At 37.5% G+C, this 19002-nt stretch overlaps 1 protein-coding gene across 1 annotated transcript in view; it reads right to left on the reverse strand.

Annotated features, from left to right (window-relative positions):
- Positions 1–19002, reverse strand: part of USH2A (usherin) — an 843890-nt gene that overhangs the window by 217035 nt on the left and 607853 nt on the right. The window contains exons 46-47 of the mRNA XM_031015607.3: positions 6669–6878; positions 5141–5343 (exon numbers count right to left, since the gene is read on the reverse strand). Of these exons, the coding sequence (XP_030871467.3) occupies positions 5141–5343; positions 6669–6878 (413 nt within the window). The remainder of the gene's footprint in view (positions 1–5140; positions 5344–6668; positions 6879–19002) is intronic.

The following is a 19002-nucleotide window of genomic DNA, read 5'->3' on the forward strand; positions in this document are numbered from 1 at the left end:
GTGGATATTTAAACACTATCAAGGGCCTACATTCTGAGCATGTCCAATTAAATCTGAAATAAAGGCAGATGAACTTAAAATATAACGCTGTAATGTAATTAATGAAAATGAACTTTATACATATTGGAAAAATTTGATTCTGTGATACATAATGAGATAACTCAGAATCAATTCAACTGAATTTATTATGTATCTAATATGTGCCAAATATTATAACAGATATATGCACAAATAATCGTATTGATTCCTCATAACTCCATTTAAACAAATTTGCAGAGAAGCCAGGGAATATTGTCAAGCTGGTAAGATTTGGGATATCTGAGTTGTTCTCCACTGTACCCTACTGGCTTCTCATCTAAATGTTAAACATAACTTTAAGCTCTAAACTACTTAGGTATATTCAAATGTTTCTCCAGAAAACATTTCTTTTGATTCATTGGTCAAAAGAAAATGACCAATGACTACTGCTTGTAGTCAGATGATTATATATGTTTTAACCTCAAATGTTAGAGAAATGTGCCAATATTTTTTTATTCTTACTAATGTTAACATTCCAAGTCTCCATTTTGGGACCTATTTCCAGTGCTAAAACTATATTGTATAACATGTGAATGAAACACAAATATAAAGCTTACTGTATTTATATTAAAAAGAGGTAAAACTGAATAAAAATGAAATTATTATTTCTTTGTAAAAGGGATATATAAAGGGATTATTCAAAAAGTAGATACTTGGCTAGGTGCAGTGGCTCACACCTGTAATTCCAGCACTTTGGGAAGCTTAGGCAGGCGGATCACCTGAGGTCAGGAGTTTGATACCAGCCTGGTCAACATGGTGAAACCCTGTCTCTACTGAAAATACACACAAAAGAATAACCTGGTGTGGTGGTGGGCACCTGGAATCCTAGGTACTTGGGAGGCTGAGGCACGAGAATCTCTTGATTCCAGGAGGCAAAGGTTGCAGTGAGCCCAGATCGTGCCAATGCACTCCAACCTGGGTGACAAGAGTGAGACTCTGTCTCAAAAAAAAAAAAAAAAAAAAAAAAAGTAGATACTTGAGTGTGTTATGTGCTTTAAAATCAATAGCTATTTTACCGATGGGGTTAGCATAGAGAGCCTTAATTCTAAAGTATTAGGCATTCCAATGAAATGCTTATTTTAAATGAAACTAAATCACCTTTGACATCATAATGAAAATCACTGAAATTTCATGTTCAAATTTCCAGAAATGCAACAGCTATATCAAGTACAGTATTCTTGGACTGCAAAAAGCTTCACAAAAAATATAGTAACCAGGAATAAGAATATCTTAGGCACTAATAACAAAATTCTATTATTGGATTCTACTTTGGTCTTTTGTATTTTCATCTGTTTCCACTCTCCTCAGGCTACCAGAAGAGGAGGCTTTATACCTACTGGCTTGAGTTATTTATACCTGACTCAAACCAGTAGTGGTATAAATAAAGCCTTTCCACAGAATAGGCCTTAAACACTTTTAAGCGTTAACTCTTGATCCAGAGTCAGAAAGCTGAGCTGCACATGCATGCACAGCACACAGTGTTCTCACTTCTAGGTTGTGTGTTTCAAGTCTTGGTAAAGCAAATGAATAAGGTGCCTTTTGAAAACTCAGCTTTCCCGAACACTGGTCAAAAGAAGACAATACGGCAAATCCTCCATCACCTTCCTGTGTTAGCCTTTTTTATATAGCTATATTTCTAATTTATTTGGAGCATGATTTCTATTTTATAATTTGGCCTATGGTCTACCTGCATACATGGACTCACCGTAAGAATCATGAACATAAACATCAGTCCACATATTCCATGCTAAGACAACTCAGGTAGGCTATGGGAATCATGGTGTGCAATGAAAACAAACCACTGCTTAAGAAAATCAGAGAGGACACAAATGGAAAAACATTCCATGCTCATGGATAGGAAGAATAAATATCATGAAAATGGCCATATTGCCCAAAGTAATTAATAGATTCAATGATATTCCCATTAAACTACCAATGACATTCTTCACAAAATTAGAAAAAACTACTTTAAAGTTCATATGGAACCAAAAAAGAGCCTGTATAGCCAAGACAATCATAAGCAAAAAGAACAAAGCTGGAGGCATCACACTACCTGACTTTAGGCTATACTACAAGGCTACAGTAACCAAAACAGCATGGTACTGGTACAAAAACAGACACATGGACCAATGGAACGGAATAGAGATCTCAGAAATAAGACTGCACATTTACCACTATCTGGTCTTCGACAAACCTGACAAAAACAAGCAGTGGGGAAAGGATTCCCTATTTAATAAATGGTACTGGAAAAACTGGCTAGCCATATGCAGAAAATTGAAACTGGATCCCTTCCTTACATCTTATACAAAAAGTAACTCAAGATGGATTAAAGACTTAAATGTAAAACCCAAAACTATAAAAATCCTAGAAGAAAACCCAGGCAATACCATTCAGGACATAGGCACAGGCAAACATTTCATGACAAAAACATCAAAAACAATTGCAACAAAAGCAAAAATTGACAAATGGGATCTAATTAAACTAAAGAGCTTCTGCATAGCAACAGAAACTATCATCAGAGTGAACAGGCAACCTACAGAATGGGAGAAAATTTTTGCAATCTATCCATCTGACAAAGGTTTAATATCTAGAATCTATAAGAAACTTAAACAAATTTGCAAGAAAAAAACAACCCCATCAAAAAAAGTGGGCAAAGGACATGAACAGACACGTCTCCAAAGAAGAATTTATGCGGCCAACAAACATATAAAGCTTACTATATTTATATTAAAAAGAGGTAAAACTGAATAAAAATGAAATTATTATTTCTTTGTAAAAGGGACATATAAAGGGATTATTCAAAAAGTAGATACTTGGCTGGGTGCAGTGGCTCACACCTGTAATCCCAGCACTGTTGGAAGCTTAGGCAGGTGGATCACCTGAGGTCAGGAGTTTGATACCAGCCTGGTCAACATGGTGAAACCCTGTCTCTACTGAAAATGCACCCAAAAGAATAACCTGGTGTGGTGGTGGGCACCTGGAGCTCAACATAACTGATCATTAGAGAAATGCACATCAAAACCACAATGAGGTACCATTTCATGCCAGTCAGAATGGTGATTATTAAAAAGTCAAGAAACAACAGATGCTGGTGAAGCTGTGGAGAAATAGAAGGGCTTTTACACTGTTGGTGGGAATGTAAATTAGTTCAACCATTGTGAAAGACAGTGTGGTGGGTCCTCAAAGACCTAGGACCGGAAACACCATTAGACCCAGCCATCCCATTACTGGGTATATACCCAAAGAAATATAAATCATTCTATTATGAAGATACATGCACATATATGTTCATTGCAGCACTATTAACTATAGCAATGACATGGAATCAACCCAAATGTCCATCAATTATAGACTGGATAAAGAAAATGTGGTACATGTACACCATGGAATACCATGCAGCCATAAAAAGGAATGAGATCATGTCCTTTACAGGGACATAGATGGAGCTGGAAGCCATTATCCTCAGCAAACTAACACAGGAACAGAAAAACAAACATCACATGTTCTCACTTATAAGTAGGAGCTGTACAGTGAGAACACATGGACACAGCGAGGGGAACAACACACACTGGGGCCTGTTGGGGGGGCATCGGGGGAGGGAGATCATCAGAATAAATAGCTAATAATACATGTACAGGTAAATACCTGGTAGATGGGTTGTTAGGTGCAGCAAACCACCATGGCATATGTTTACCTAGGTAACAAACCTACATGTCCTGAACACGTATCCAGGAACTTAAAATAAAATACATTTAAATGAAAAAAAAGAAAAATAATTAATGTACCTTTCTTCTTTATTCAAAGATATTTTTATTTGGTTTTCTTAGGAAGCTAGGTCTATGAGTCACAGTAGGGGAGACTAAAATGTTGGTTGTAGCCAGATGATTATATGTCTTAACCTCAAATGTCAGGAAAAGGAGATGGAAACCTGAATGAGGTAGTACTATTAAATGGATAGAACCAGTAAAAAGTTTCTGTGGTCATATAAAATTTCTGTGCTTAATATCTTCTGAAAATTATCTTATGAAGCTCTTATGAATTTTAGAAGTAGCATAGTTTATTAAAAAATTTTGTAAATTGCAAGCTTTCTCTAAATGTGGGGTTTCTGAAATACTCTGATTTATTTTTATCACTCATTTGCACATTTAGCCTTGTTATCTTTTATGGCTTGGTACTCCAACAAGATTTCCAGTTCCGTGAAGATAAGTTCCTTTTTTTATATGCCTTAGTATTCCCTATACTTTTTCTACTTTTAAGGCCAGTAGCCCCTGAAGAAGTCTATGAATTTGACTTCAAGTGATCAGTGCACTTTCTGAAATTATGTGTTAAATTTTGTCATACAAGTGCATAAATATTTTTCTAAGGCAGAGTACACTGACTTCATAAGATTCTCAAAGAAGTCCAAGGGCAAAAAATTTTAACCACAATTGCTCTCACATATGCGGAGAACATTGAACATTTTTTGAGTGATGAATAAATATATTTCTTTCACCTTCAGATAAAACCTTTTAATATTTTTTGTCTGCTATATTTTTTATATATGTCTTCCTGTTGCATTCAGAATCACAGAATGCTAGAGGTGGCTAGAATGTTTTAAGACATCTAGTCCATTGCCCTTACAAAAGAGGAAATTGACACCAAGTGAAGTTTCATAACTTCTCTGGAGATATTAAATTAGTAAATAGGAGAAAGGGGAAGAGAAAAAAACATCTCCACATTTACAAACTGATTCTGATTTTGATTTCAGTAAAAGATCCTGGGAAAAGGTAAGCTGCTCAACAAGATTTATTTAGAATACATGATTAGCTTCATTTTGCCAGTGAGAATTTCATCACCATCCTCATCACCATCGTTTTCCATATTATCATTATCTTCTCTCCAGAGACTCACGTTTGCCTACAGCACACAGATTTAATTCTGATCAATTTCCCTTCTCTCTTTTCCCTTCCCCACCAAAGAAATAATCTGTAACCAAGACAAAAGATATCCACTTGAAGACATAGCCTGGCATGTTTTATTTAACATATCCATAAGCCTAACCATCAAAAAACAATGTTCTAACCTGAATGTCATAGATAGTGAAGGGAGACAGGTCTCTCAGAATAAACGACCCAGGCACATTCATTCCAGTCTTGTAGAGCTTATTATTTACATAGATAGAATACTCAGTGACAACACCATTTGGGTTTGAAGGAGATGTCCAGATGACACGTACAGCTGTACTGTTGATGATGACAACCTCTGGAGGAAGCATGCCCTGAGGCTCTAGAATTAAAGGAAGAAACTGAATAAACTCCAGCTGTCTCTGAAAAAGCACATGTTAAGCTAAATGCAGATTAGTATTTAGGTTTAGCAAAGGGTTCCTCGCTTATCTGCTTTTCGCTGATGAAGTTATCACAGTCTGTAGTCCTCTGTAAATTGGCTTATTATACTCTCAGTTAGAAACCATAAGAATTGGTGGTAAAATGCTTTATACCACCAGCATAGTGCTAATCTTCAATACTATGTGACCAGTGGGATATGATGATAAATTATTCACCCATCTGCACCACTAACACTTATCTATTTTTTGTCTTTTTTCCATCCTTTCACTCTATACTTCAAGGTGCAGGGGAGGGAGGGAAGGAAATAAAATTTGCTCCTTGAGCAAAAAATAAAACTCAAATACAATGAGGCTGGTGGAACGTGAAAAATCATTTGATGCTACTAGCTTGTAACTCAAGCAATATGAAGCAATAATGTAATATTGTCATTATGTAAATGATTTTGAATGTTGATTACCATAGGTAATGATGAAATCTAACATAAGAAAAAAATCTTGCTTAGCGTTAAATTGCATAATTATTCAAGCATGTCAGAAATAACTATGCAAAGACCTATTTTTATCATAAGAACCCATCTTAACTAGTTGAAGAATTGTCCTTGTGATCTACCCTATTTTATAAACAAAAGGTGCCGACCTTTGGCACCACAAAGGGAAATGGGTTCCACACTTAAAGAGCTCTGCTAATGACCTGGAACACTTGCTTGGGAGGTAATGATATTATAATGTTTATAATGAGACTTTATAAAGCCAAAAAGATTAGAAAGACCATTCCAAACACATTTCAGATTCACAAGTTGCTTCCCTTGCTTCCTCCCCCTTGCTAACTGGCTTAGAAATGAGTCACAGGCAATTTTTCTCAGTGGCTGAACTTCCACCTACCATTTCTGGTGACTCAGGGAGGGCTCTCACTGTGTTTGGCTGTCGTTTTGAAAAACGTACTGCTTCTGAGGGCAAATCTTAAAAAAAATGTTTCTAAATGTCACCATTTATTGATGTGAACTCAGCTCTAAAATAAGTATACACTGAAAAGAACAGGAACAAACTGGGCTAATATCTCATTATTAGAGCTTGTGCTTCTGTCTCAATGGGACTGCTTATTGATCTGCTACTGATGACAGTGAGCACTTAAGCATTTTAGCCTCCACCCCCTTCCCTCCCACACCGGAAATTTTATAATGGAGGGATGACTGATCTCAACCCCGGCAAGAATCAATCAATCTCATTCGCATCTCTGAGGCAAATATCCTTTAGAATCTGGACTCACCCCCATCGCAAGTGGTTGCATGAAGTCCTGCACTGTTGATGCTGTGGACTCCATTGAAGACAGAGATAAAGATCCAATACTCTGTGTTTGGCTTTAGGTGGCCAATGACATGAGAGTTTACATCTGGCAAGATTTTTAGAGAGTCGTTTGAGGTAGCAGAACTCCAAAAAAGTGTGTAATATTCAACTTCACCTTGTAGGTCTTGAACAGCTGTCAACAATAAATGCAGGACATGGTGAATGTAGCTGAGGCTTTCAGGGGAAAAAAAAAATTCTATCATTAGCTTTCTAGAATGAGAAAGAAAAGAAGCTTAGAGAGGCTTTGTTTTGGAAATGTTAAAAAAAGCTTATGAGATCTCCTTTTTGGTGGTGCTGGTGGTGATAGTTTTTATTTTATTTATTTATTTTCGAGACAGAGTCTCGCTCTGTCACTCAGGCTGGAGTGCAGTGGTGCAATCTTGGCTCACTGCAGCCTTGATGTCTTGGGCTCAAGCGATCCTCCTGCTTCAGCCTTCCAAGTAGCTGGGACTACAGGCTCAGGCCATCACACTAGTTAATTTTTATCAGTGTTTTGTAGACACAGGGTCTTGCTATGTTTCCCAGGCTGGCCTCAAACTTCTGGCCTCAAGTGATTCACCCACCTCAGCCTCCCAGACTGTTGGGATTAGAGGTATGAACAACTGCATCTGGGCAGTTTTTATTTTTTAATAATTTGCGTTTTTTCCCAATCCCATAATTAATTGCAGTCTTATATAGGATTATGAGTCTTATAAAAGTCTCATCTTTTAAATTTCCTTTAAATATTTTAATTTTGCTACTTATAATTATTCAATGAATCATCAGAACTTTGATATAACACTTATGAAAGGAAACTAAGATGAAAATGAAAGTATACAATACATAGAACAACTTCTGCTCATAAGTAACATAATCCTAGAGAGAAGACTAGGCTAATACAAATAAGAGCATTTCCTGACACAGATCCTAGAGACATTTTTTTAACTTGCTAACAACATTCGCTAACTGATACCTAGAAGGATGCTTAGAAAGATATCCTTTTACATACATTGTCAATGTAGCAGGGCTACATAGCATGCTCCCCTTAAGGACTGGCTCAGGATAATACTTAACTTTTTATCAGGGCTCTCATCCTTCTCTTCTAGTTAAATGTGTTTCTATAATGTAGAGAAGCCTTTAAAAGATACCAAAATCAATCACTAACTGTCTTGCAAATATAACTCATCAATTCTTCAACCCTTATCCTTTCAAAGACCAGTCTATTATTTTTTCTCCTCTTCCTTCCAATTTATCCATTCTTTTCCTTAGGCTCTGCTTCTCATTATCTGCCCACAATGATTCTTTAACAAGAGAACATGAAAACAGCCATATTTTCTTAGGTAGGAAGTATTATGCTGCTCTACTTACATCAGTATTATTTTCAGAGACTTTTAAGCAGAAACGATTACCGTCGTTTGTTAGGATGGGGGTGGAGTGTTGGCTTACAAGCCTTCTGAAATTTCATGTCAAATTATGCATCAAAAATTGCTCAGGCCGGGCACAGTGGCTGACACCTGTAATCCTAGTACTTTATGAGGCTGAGATCACTTGAGCTCAGGAGTTCGAGACCAGCCTGGGAAACATGGCAATACCCCATCTCTACATGAAACACAAAAACTAACCAGGTGTGATGGCACACACCTGTAGTCCCAGCTACTCAGGAAGCTGAGGCAGTAGGATGGCTTGAGCTCAGGAGGCAGAGGTTGTGGTGAGCTGAGATCGTGCCACTGTACTCCAGGCTGGACAACAGAATGAGACCATGTCTCAGGAAAAAAAAAAAAAGAAAAAAAGTTAAACAGCATTAGTCCAAGGATTGGGAGGAAAAAGTGGCATTTCTCCTTATGGCTATTGAAGTCCAATTTCACTTATATGTGAGATCCCAGCATATGGCCATATAAAGTAATATAGCTTTGAGAATAGTATGTTTCTTTAAAGGACCCCTTTACATTAAAGTCTTGGTGATTTTGTATAAAAACTTAATACTAGGTTTTTCTTTTTGTTTTTCCTAAATACACTACTGCTTTCACTTTAGCTCTAGAAATAGTTAAAAGGGTATGATGTGCCAGTGTAGTTGGAAGAGTTTGTATTGGAAGACCTTTAGCAATTAATTTGGAAAATTCTGGGTTTTGCAGTGTTTCTTTCCTCTGATGTCACAAAAATGTAAGCACATGCAATAATGAGGTCATTATTGATCATCGGCAGGAACTGACTATTAAAATCCCTTAAAATTTTCCTGAATGATAATATTCATCAAGTACAGCAAAGCCATGGGTGTAGTGAGTGCAAACGTTTCTTCTGTTACTAGCATCATTTTCTACTGGCTCACAGCATTATTTATTACTCATTAATTTGTGGCTGCTATGGTATAATGCAAAGTGTACTAGATTTGTAGTTTATGTTGAATTTTAGTTTGTTAAGTGAGCAGGCTGATTATAAAGTCAAGCCCTAAAGATATAATATTAATGAAATGCTTTCAAACTTCACTTACATATATAAATTAATTTCACTTGGGTTATTAAATGTGCCTGTTATCTGCACTATCAAGTTCTAATTAATATACCTATGTAGATACATTAAATATATTTCCACTAGCACAAGTTCAAGATGAGCAAAGATCACATGTCAATGTCTGGATGAGACCCCATTAAATGTCCTTTCTTAGCCATGCACCGTATGCCAATCCCTCTGAAACAGAACAGAACCTAGGACAACAGGAAAAGATGGTGATTCCGTTCCATTGTTTATGTCTTACTGCATGATATGGAGGCTCTTGATAACAGAAACAGGCAGCATTTCTGGGTAACAAGTACCGGATTTCTGGCCTACTCTCCCTGTTTCCAACATTTGCTTCAACACTTGTTTCTCCACTCATGTGGATGTTACACTTGGGAGTCCAAAACATAGAAAAATGTAGAAACACATACAATTTTATACATGTTCCTGGTTATCACACGAGAAGTTCTGGGAGCAGTACATGCATAGAAGCATCTTTTTCATTGCTCAAATAAGGTCTTTAAACTTTGATGTACTCTTCCTAAGTCAGTGAACCATCTAAGAAACAGAAGATACATCCTCAGTTCAATAGACCAGCACAAAATTAAAGGCTGATGACCTTGATTTTACCTCTGAGAGAGGAAGGCTATTAACATGGAAACAGATGAATGAAGAGGCAAGTAAATTTCACCCTCCCTGTCTATTGAGAAAAGCTGGGTCTGAATATATCTCTCCTTTTTTAAATAGAAAAACATAAGTTACAAGGCTTCTTCCTACCATAAGACAAGGGAAATCTTGTCTAGAACCTTCCAAGGCAGAAGTTTTGTGTATATTACTTCTATGACAATGGGATGGAGGTTTTATAAAATATTTGCATGGTGTACCAAAAATAAAAAAGGGACATTACTTTATGAAAAAGAAGCCTCTATGAAGTAGGTTTGTAAAATCATAAAAAGACAGCCACAAAGAGATGTAAAGGGGTCTGCCTTAAATAAGAAAGGAAAGCAAGGAAACATGTAAAGCAATGGCAGAATTAAAATGTACATTGAAAGCAGAAATGAGCAGAGTTAAAAATGCACAATATCAAAGAATTAACAGGAAAATGACAAGGAAATCAGTGAAAGTCAAAATTATAGACATTGAGAACAGAAAAAGTCTAATTACCTTAAAAATAAATGCAATAAATAATTATGCATATGAAATGCCCCAATAAACCTTACCCAAAATGACTTGTGTCTACAAACTGAATAGACTAATACAGTTTTCTCCAAAATAATCACAATATATCCAAACGTAGACATATCATGGAATATTGAAACATTTTAAAGGTAAACCAAAATTAGGAACATTTATAAAGGAGAAAAAATCAGATAAGCTTCAAACTTCTTATGTGGAATGTCAAATGTTGAAAGACAATGGAACAATTTCAACAAGTTTTGAGGGGAAATAGTTTAATCCAAGAATTTTTATACACATTTAAATGGTTACTTATGTGTAAAAATAACAGACATACTTTCTTATTTAGGCAAATTTAAGAGAATGTGCAAAGATGAGAGAAATACTTTCTTGTATCACCAAACATTTAGAGAACATAAAACTAATTAATTGATTTTTTTAAGTTTCATGATAAAACTATCCAATAATCTTCTTCAGAAGACAGAAAGATTAATCAAGATCCAGAATTCAAGATTGGGAAAGTTTAAGAATTGCTGATAAGTACTGAAGCTATTTAGAGAAAATAGTTGCGTAAAAAAATTATATCATAACAAAAATATTAATAATAATAATAAACTAAACATTGAAAACAGCAGATGAGAAAGGCAAGAAAAGTAACAGCATATTAAGTTCTTTATTATACATAAAATAGAATGGCATGAAAAAATAGAGAAAGACATTAGTAACCATTAATATCATTAATACCATTTAAACTTTAAAATATAGTACGGAAGATAAAAGCTATCTTCTGTAATCTGAAGGCAAAGATTTCTAGAACTCCCTAATACCAACATTTTTCTCTTCTTGTCAAATAATTGAACTACATTTTCTGGGCCCCATGCATCTGGACTGAGATGTGAAGGAGCAATTGGCCGTCTCTGAGGGTCTAGTTTTCCCATCTAAGGTAGGACTCTAAGGCCCTGGGGAATGGTGGATTCACTAGATGGAAAAAGCCCGTCTTTAATTGACACATAGGAGTTTAAAAAGGGCAACATAATAATAGCAGGGGACTTCAATACTCCACTGATAGTACTAGACAGGTCATCAAGACAGAAAGTCAACAAAGAAAACAATGGACTTAAAGTATACCCTAGAACAAATAGACTTAACAGATATTTGTAAAACATTCTACCCCAAAACTGCAGAATATACATTCTATTCATCAGCACATGGAACATTCTCCAAGATAGTCCATATGATAAGCCACAAAATGAGTCTCAACAAATTTAAGAAAATTAAAATCATATCAAGTACTCTTTCAGATCACAGTGGAATAAAATTAGAAATCAACTCCAATAAGAACACTCAAAATGATGCAAATACATGGAAATTAAATAATCTGCTCCTGAATGATCATTGGGTCAACAATGAAATCAAGAAGAAAATTAAAAATTATTTGAACTGAATGATAATAGTGATACAACCTCTCAAAACTTCTTGGATATAACAAAAGCAGTGTTAAGAGGAAAGTTCATAGTCTTAAATGCCTATATCAAAAAGTCAGAAAGACCACAAATAGACAATCTAAGGTCACACCTCAAGGAACTAGAGAAACAAGTACAAACTAAACCCAAACCCAGCAGAAGAAAAGAAATAACCAAAATCAAAGCAGAACTAAATGCAATTGAAACAAACAACCAAAACAATACAAAAGATAAATGAAATAAAGACCTGGTTCTTGGAAAAGATAAATACAATTGACAGACCATGTAGGAAGATTAACCAAGAAAAGAAGAGAGAAGATCCAAAAAAGCTCAATTAGAAATAAAACAAGAGACATTACAACTGATACCACAGAAATACAAAAGGTCATTCAAGGCTACTGTGAACACTTTTATGCAAATAAACTAGAAAACCTAGATAAACTCCTGGAAATATACAACTCTCCTAGATTAAACCAGGAAGTAATAGAAACTCTGAACAGACCAATAACAAGCAGTGAGATTGAAATGGTAATTATAATGTTACCAACAAGAAAAGTCCAGGACCAGACAGATTCACAGCTGAATTCTATCAGATGTTCAAAGAAGAATGGGTACCAATCATATTGACACTATTCCAAAAGATATAGAAAGAAGAAACACTCCTTACATCGTTCTTTGAAGCCAATATCATTCTAATACCAAAAACAGGAAAGGACATGACAAAAAAGAAAACTACAGACCAATATCCCTGATGAACATAGATGCAGAAATCCTTAACAAAATACTAGATAACCAAATCCAACAGCATATCAAAAAGACAATTCACCATGATCAAGTAGGTTTCATACCAGGGATGCAGGAATGGTTTAACATATGCAAGTCAATAAATGTGATACACCCCATAAACCGAATTGAAAACAAAAATCACAGGATCATCTCAATCAATGCAGAGAAAGCCTTTGACAAAATCCAGCATCCCTTTATAATTAAAACCTTCAGCAAAATAGGCATAGAAAGGACATACTTTAATGTAATAAAAGTCATCTATGACAAACCCACAGCTAACATTATACTGAATGGGGAAAAGTGGAAAGCTGTATTAGTCTGTTCTCATGCTGCTGATAGAGACATACCTGAGACTGGGCAATTTACAAAAGTAAGAAGTTTAATGGACTCACAGTTCCGCATGGCTGGGGATGCCTCACAATCATGGCAGAAGGTGAAAGGCACATCTCACATGGTGGCAGACAAGAAATGAGAGCTTGTGCAGGGAAACTCCCCTTTATAAAACCATCAGATCTCATCAGACTTATTCACTGTCACAAGAATAGCATGGAAAAGACCCGCCCCCATGATTCAATTATCTCCCACTGGGTCCCTCCCATAACACATGGGAATTCTGGGAGCTAAAATTCAAGATGAGATTTAGGTGGGGACACAGCTAAACCATATCATGCTGCCCTGGTCCCTCCCAGATCTCATGTCTTTACATTTCAAAGCCAATCATGCCTTCCCCATAGTCTCCCACAGTCTTAACTCATTTCAGCATTAACTGAAAAGTCCACAGACCAAAGTCTCATCTGAGACAAGGCAAGTCCCTGCTGCCTATGAGCCTGTAAAATCAAAAGCAAGTTAGTTACTTCCTAGAAACAATGGGGGTACAGGCATTGGGTAAATACAGCTGTTCCAAATGGGAGAAATTGGCCAAAACAAAAGGGCTGCAGGCCCCAATGCAAGTCCAAAATCAAGCAGGGAAGTCAAATCTTAAAGCTCCAAAATGATCTCTTTTGAATCCATGTCTCACATCCAGCTCATGCTGATGCAAGAGGTGGGTTCCCATGGTCTCGGGCAGCTCTGCACCTGTGGCTTTACAGGGTACAGCTTCCCTCCTGGCTGCTTTCACAGGTTGGCATTGTCTGTGCTTTTCCAGGTGCACAGTGCAAGCTGTTGGTGGATCTACTATTCTGGGGTCTAGAGGACAGTGGCCCTCTTCTTACAGTAGCACTAGGCAGTGCCCAGTGAGGACTCAGTGTGGAGGCACCCACCCCACTTTTCCCTTTTGCGCTGCCCCAACATAGGTTTTCCATGAGTGCCTGCCCCTGCAGCAAACTTCTCTCTGGATATCCAGGTGTTTCCATACATACTGTAAAATCTAGGTGGAGGTTCCCAAACCTCAAATCTTGACTTCTGTGCACTGGCAGGCTCAACACCATGTGGAAGCTGCCAGGTCTTGGGGGTTGCACCCTCTGAAGCCATGGCCCAAGCTCTACACTGGGGCCTTTCAGCCATGGCTGGAGCCACTGAGAAACAGGGCACCAAGTCCTTAGGCTGCACACAGCATGGGAACCCTAGGTCTGGCCCTTGATACCACTTTTTCCTCCTAGGCCTCTGGGCCTGTGTTGGTCGCAGCTGTCATGAAGACCTCTGACATGCCCTGGAGACATTTTCCCTATTGTCTTGGGGATTAACATTTGGCCCCTCATTACTTAGGTAAATTATGTAAATTTCTGCAGCTGTCTTGAATTTCTTTTCAGAAAATGGGACTTTCTTTGCTATCACATTGTCAGGCTGCAAATTTTCTGAACTTTTATGCTCTGCTTCCCTTATAAAACTGAATGCCTTTAACAGCACCCAAGTCACCTCTTGAATGTTTTGCTACTTAGAAATTTTTTCTTCCAGATACCCTAAATCATCTCTCTCAAGTTCATAGTTCCACAAATCTCTAGGGCAGGGGCAAAATGCTGCCAGTCTCTTTGCTCAAACATAACAAGAGTCACCTTTGTTCCAGTTCCCAACAAGTTCCTCATCTCCATCTGAGACCACCTCAGACTGGATTTCATTGTCCACATCATTATTAGCATTTTGGTCAAAGCCATTCAACAAATCTTTAGGGAGTTCCAAACTTTCCCACATTTTCCTGTCTTCTGAGTCCTCCAAACTGTTCCAACCTCTGCCTGTTACCCAATTCCAAAGTTGTTTCCACATTTTTGGCTATCTTTTCAGCAGCATACCACTTTACTGGTGCCAACTTACTGTATTAGTCTATTCTCATGCTGCTGATAAAGACATACTGGAGATTGGACAATTTACAAAAGAAAGGCTTACTGGGCTCATAGTTCCACATGGCTTGGGAGGCCTCACAATCATGGTGGAAGGTGAAAGGCACATCTCACATGGCAGTAGACAAGAAAAGAGAGTTTGTGCAGGGAAACTCCCCTTTATAAAACCATCGGATCTCATTAGACTTATTCACTATCATGAGAATAGCATAGGAAAGACCCACCCTATGATTCAATTATCTCCCACTGGGTCCCTCCCACAACATGTGGGCATTATGGGAGCTACAATTCAGGATGAGATTTGGGTGGGGATACAGCCAAACCATATCAAAAGCATTCCCCCTGAGAAATGGAACAAGACAAGGATGCCTGCTTTCACCACTTTTATTCAACATACTGAAGCAGCATCATTGTCTGGGGTAAATATCCATGGTTCGTCATCTCATGCCAGGGAAATCAAGGATGCAGGCACACAGTAAGTTTCAGAGTGGAGGTTTAATAGGCAAAAGAAAGAGAAAAGAGAATAGCTGTCTCTTCTGCAGAGAAAGAAGGGCTCCCAAATGGGTCTTCCAGTCCACGGCAAAGTGCACGGAGCTTTATAGACTGGCTTGAGGAGGCAGTGCCTGATTTACATAGGGCCTAAAGATTGATTGGACCGTGTGTGCCATTTACATAGTGCATGAATAACCTGGTCACCCCATCCTAATCTTTTATTATGCAGACAGGTTCTCTACCCGGCCAGCGCCATGTTGTCTGTTTCTTACTGTACATGTGCTTGACAAAGAAAAGGGCAGATGGAGCCACTATGTTGAACATGCCTTGCCCCCAGGTAGCCTTTTTCTGTTGATGCAGCTGCTGGCATTCACCCATGCAAGCTTCCAGCTTGCTTATCTATGTCTGTAGTTCAATTTAACAGGCTGCTCTTTGTTAGAAAAGAGATAATTTGGGGGCTGCTGCTCTTCATTAAAAGGAAAACCTTATTGAGGACTCTCTTACCCTCCCTATCTGCCTAATTTCTTTTTAACTCCTATATCAATAGTATGTAAATCCTAGCCAAAGCAATCAGACAAGAGAAAAAAAATAGGGCATCCAAATAGCTAAAGAGGAAGTCCAACTGTTGCTGTTTTCTGATGACATGATTGTGTACCCAGAAAACCCTAGAGACATTTGGATGGCTAAAGAGTCATCCAAAAACCGTCTAAAACTGTTAAATAAATTCAGCAAAGTTTTGGGATACAAAATTAATGTACACAAATCAGTAGCACTGTTATACACAAAGAGCTACCAAGCTGAGAATCAAATCAATAACTTAACCCCTTTTACAATAACTGCAAAAATAAAAAGTAAAATACTTAGGAATCTACCTAACCAAGGAGGTGAAAGACCTCTACAAGGAAAACTATAAAATGCTGCTGAAAGAAACCATAGATGACACAAATGAAAACAAATCCCATATACATGGATGGGTAGAATCAATATTGTGAAAATGATGATACTGCCAAAAGCAATCTGCAAATTCAATGCAATTCCCATCAAATTACCATCAACACAATTCCCATCAATGCAATTCCCATCAAAATACCACCATCATTCTTCACAGAACTAGAAAAAAATCCTAAAATTCATATGTAATCAAAAAAGAACTCACATAGCCAAAGCAAGACTATGCTAAAAGGACAAATCTGGAGGTAACACATCACCTGACCTCAAACTATACTAAAAGGCCATAGTCACAAAAACAGTATGGTACTGGTATAAAAATAGGCATATAGACCAATGAAACAAAATAGAGAACTCAGAAATAAAGCCAAATATCTACAGCCAAGTGATCTTTGACAAAAGAAACAAAAACATAAAGTGGGTAAAGGACAACCTATTCAACAAACGGTGCTGGCATAATTTGCAAGCCACATGTAGAAGAATGAAACTGGATCCTCATCTCTCACCTTGTACAAAAATCAACTCAAGATGGATCAAAGACTTAAATCTAAAACCTGAAACCATAAAAATTCTAGAAGATAACATTGGAAAAATCCTTCTAGACACTAGTTTAGGCAAAGACTTCGTGACAAAGAACCTAAAAGCAAATGCAACAAAAAGAAAGATAAATAGATGGAACTTAATTAAACTAAAAAGCTTCTGCACAGCAAAAGAAATAACCAGCAGAGTAAACAGACAACCCACAGAGTGGGAGACAGTCTTAAAAATCTTTACTTCTGACAAAGGACTAATATCCAGAATCTACAAGCAACTCAAACAAATTAGCAAGAAAAATACAAACAATCCCATCAAAAAGTGGGCTAAAGACATGAATAGACAATTCTCAAAAGAAGAATGGCCAAGAAACGTGCAAATGGCCAACAAACATATGAAAAATACTCAACATCACTAATGATCAGGGAAATGCAAATGAAAACCACAATGTGATACCACCTTACTCCTGCAAGAATGGCCATAATCAAAAAAACCAAAAAATAATAGACCTTGGCATAGATGTGATACAAAGAACACATTTTTACACTTGGTGGGAATGTAAACTAGTACAACCACTATGAAAAATAGTGTGGAGATTTCTCAAAGAACTAAAAGTAGATTTACCATTTGATTCATCAATCCTACTCCTGGGTATCTACCAAGAGGAAAAGAAGTCATTATATGAAAAGATACTTACACATGCATGTTTATAGCAGCACAGTTCACAATTGTGAAAACATGGAACCAGCCCAAACGCCCATCAATCAATGAGTGGATAAAGAAAATTTGGTGTGCATGTGTGCGTGTGTGTGTGTGTGTGTATCAGCCATTCAAAGGAACAAAATAATGGCATTTGCAGAAACCTTGATGGAACTGGAGACCATTATTCTAAGTGAAGTAACTCAGGAATGAAAAACCAAACATCATATGTTCTCACTCATAAGTGAGAGCTAAACTGTAAGGATGCAAAGGCATAAGAATGATACAATGGACTTTGGGCACTCGGGGGAGTGGGTGGAAGGGAGGCAACGGATAAAAGACTATCCATTGGGTACAGTGTACACTGCTTGGGTGATGGGTGCACCAAAATCTCAAAAATCACCACTAAAGAACTTATTCGTGTACAAATAAGTAAATAAACAAATTAAAAAGGGATAAGGAAGAGATACAGCTATAGCTTAGATTTTTGGTTTTTGTTTCTGGGTGAATCCCATTAAATAAGATAGAAAACATGGAATTATGGGATGAGATTTTGAAACTTGTTTCATTTGAGACTTCTTGAGTTTGAAGTATGTCAACAGAAGAGGTTCATAAATTTGAAAAGGAGAGCTTTACTTCTCATAAAGGGTTGCAGCCTGCAGGATGGCCATTCAGACAGCCTGGGAAGCATATGGTAGCCTTGAGCCAGAAGCCAGAAAAGATTCTTCAAGGGAGGAGCAACAGGAATTTATGCTGAGTGGGGTGACTGAATATACATATTCAATAAGCCTCAGGAAGAGTCATGAGTATTTATGAAAGGAGAAACATACACATGTGCAATTGAGTTTTACATCCCCTGGTGCATCCCACGTACAAAAATGGCAGCATTAGCACAATCTGATGGTGGAGTTTTCAGCCCTCTGACATCAAGCAGTGAAGAAGAGGACATGAAGACCCTGACTGCAGATTCTCCATAGACTGGCCATGACAACTCTGTGGCCAGAGGTCTCTCATCAGTTAGTAGAAGAGGGGCAGCATCAGGTGGTTGGTTGATATCAGTGGTGGAATCTTTTGAAAGGGCTGGTTTCTGCTTAGCGCTTAGGGAAGTAACCCTAATGGTGTATAGCCAGGGAGGGGTGTCTGACTTCCCATCCCACTGTAGCCAATAACTCAGTTTTCAAGGTTGCTCTGGTGTCCCCTTGGCCAAGTGGGGATCCACTCAGATGGTTGTTGGAGCTTAGGATTTTGTTATCTTTCAAGTGTTTCTGTGGCAACTAGGTGAACTTAAAAACTAAAATGTGAATGTTGGAGTTACAGTTATACAATATGGAGTTAAGGCTTGTACTTGCTTGTATTTGATGCAATAGAAAGAAATCGGGATTTCCTGTGAGATTATGTTAAATATGTGTATATT

This window comes from Gorilla gorilla, chromosome 1, assembly GCF_029281585.2.
Source record: "Gorilla gorilla gorilla isolate KB3781 chromosome 1, NHGRI_mGorGor1-v2.1_pri, whole genome shotgun sequence".
In the NCBI taxonomy this organism is placed as follows: domain Eukaryota; kingdom Metazoa; phylum Chordata; class Mammalia; order Primates; family Hominidae; genus Gorilla; species Gorilla gorilla.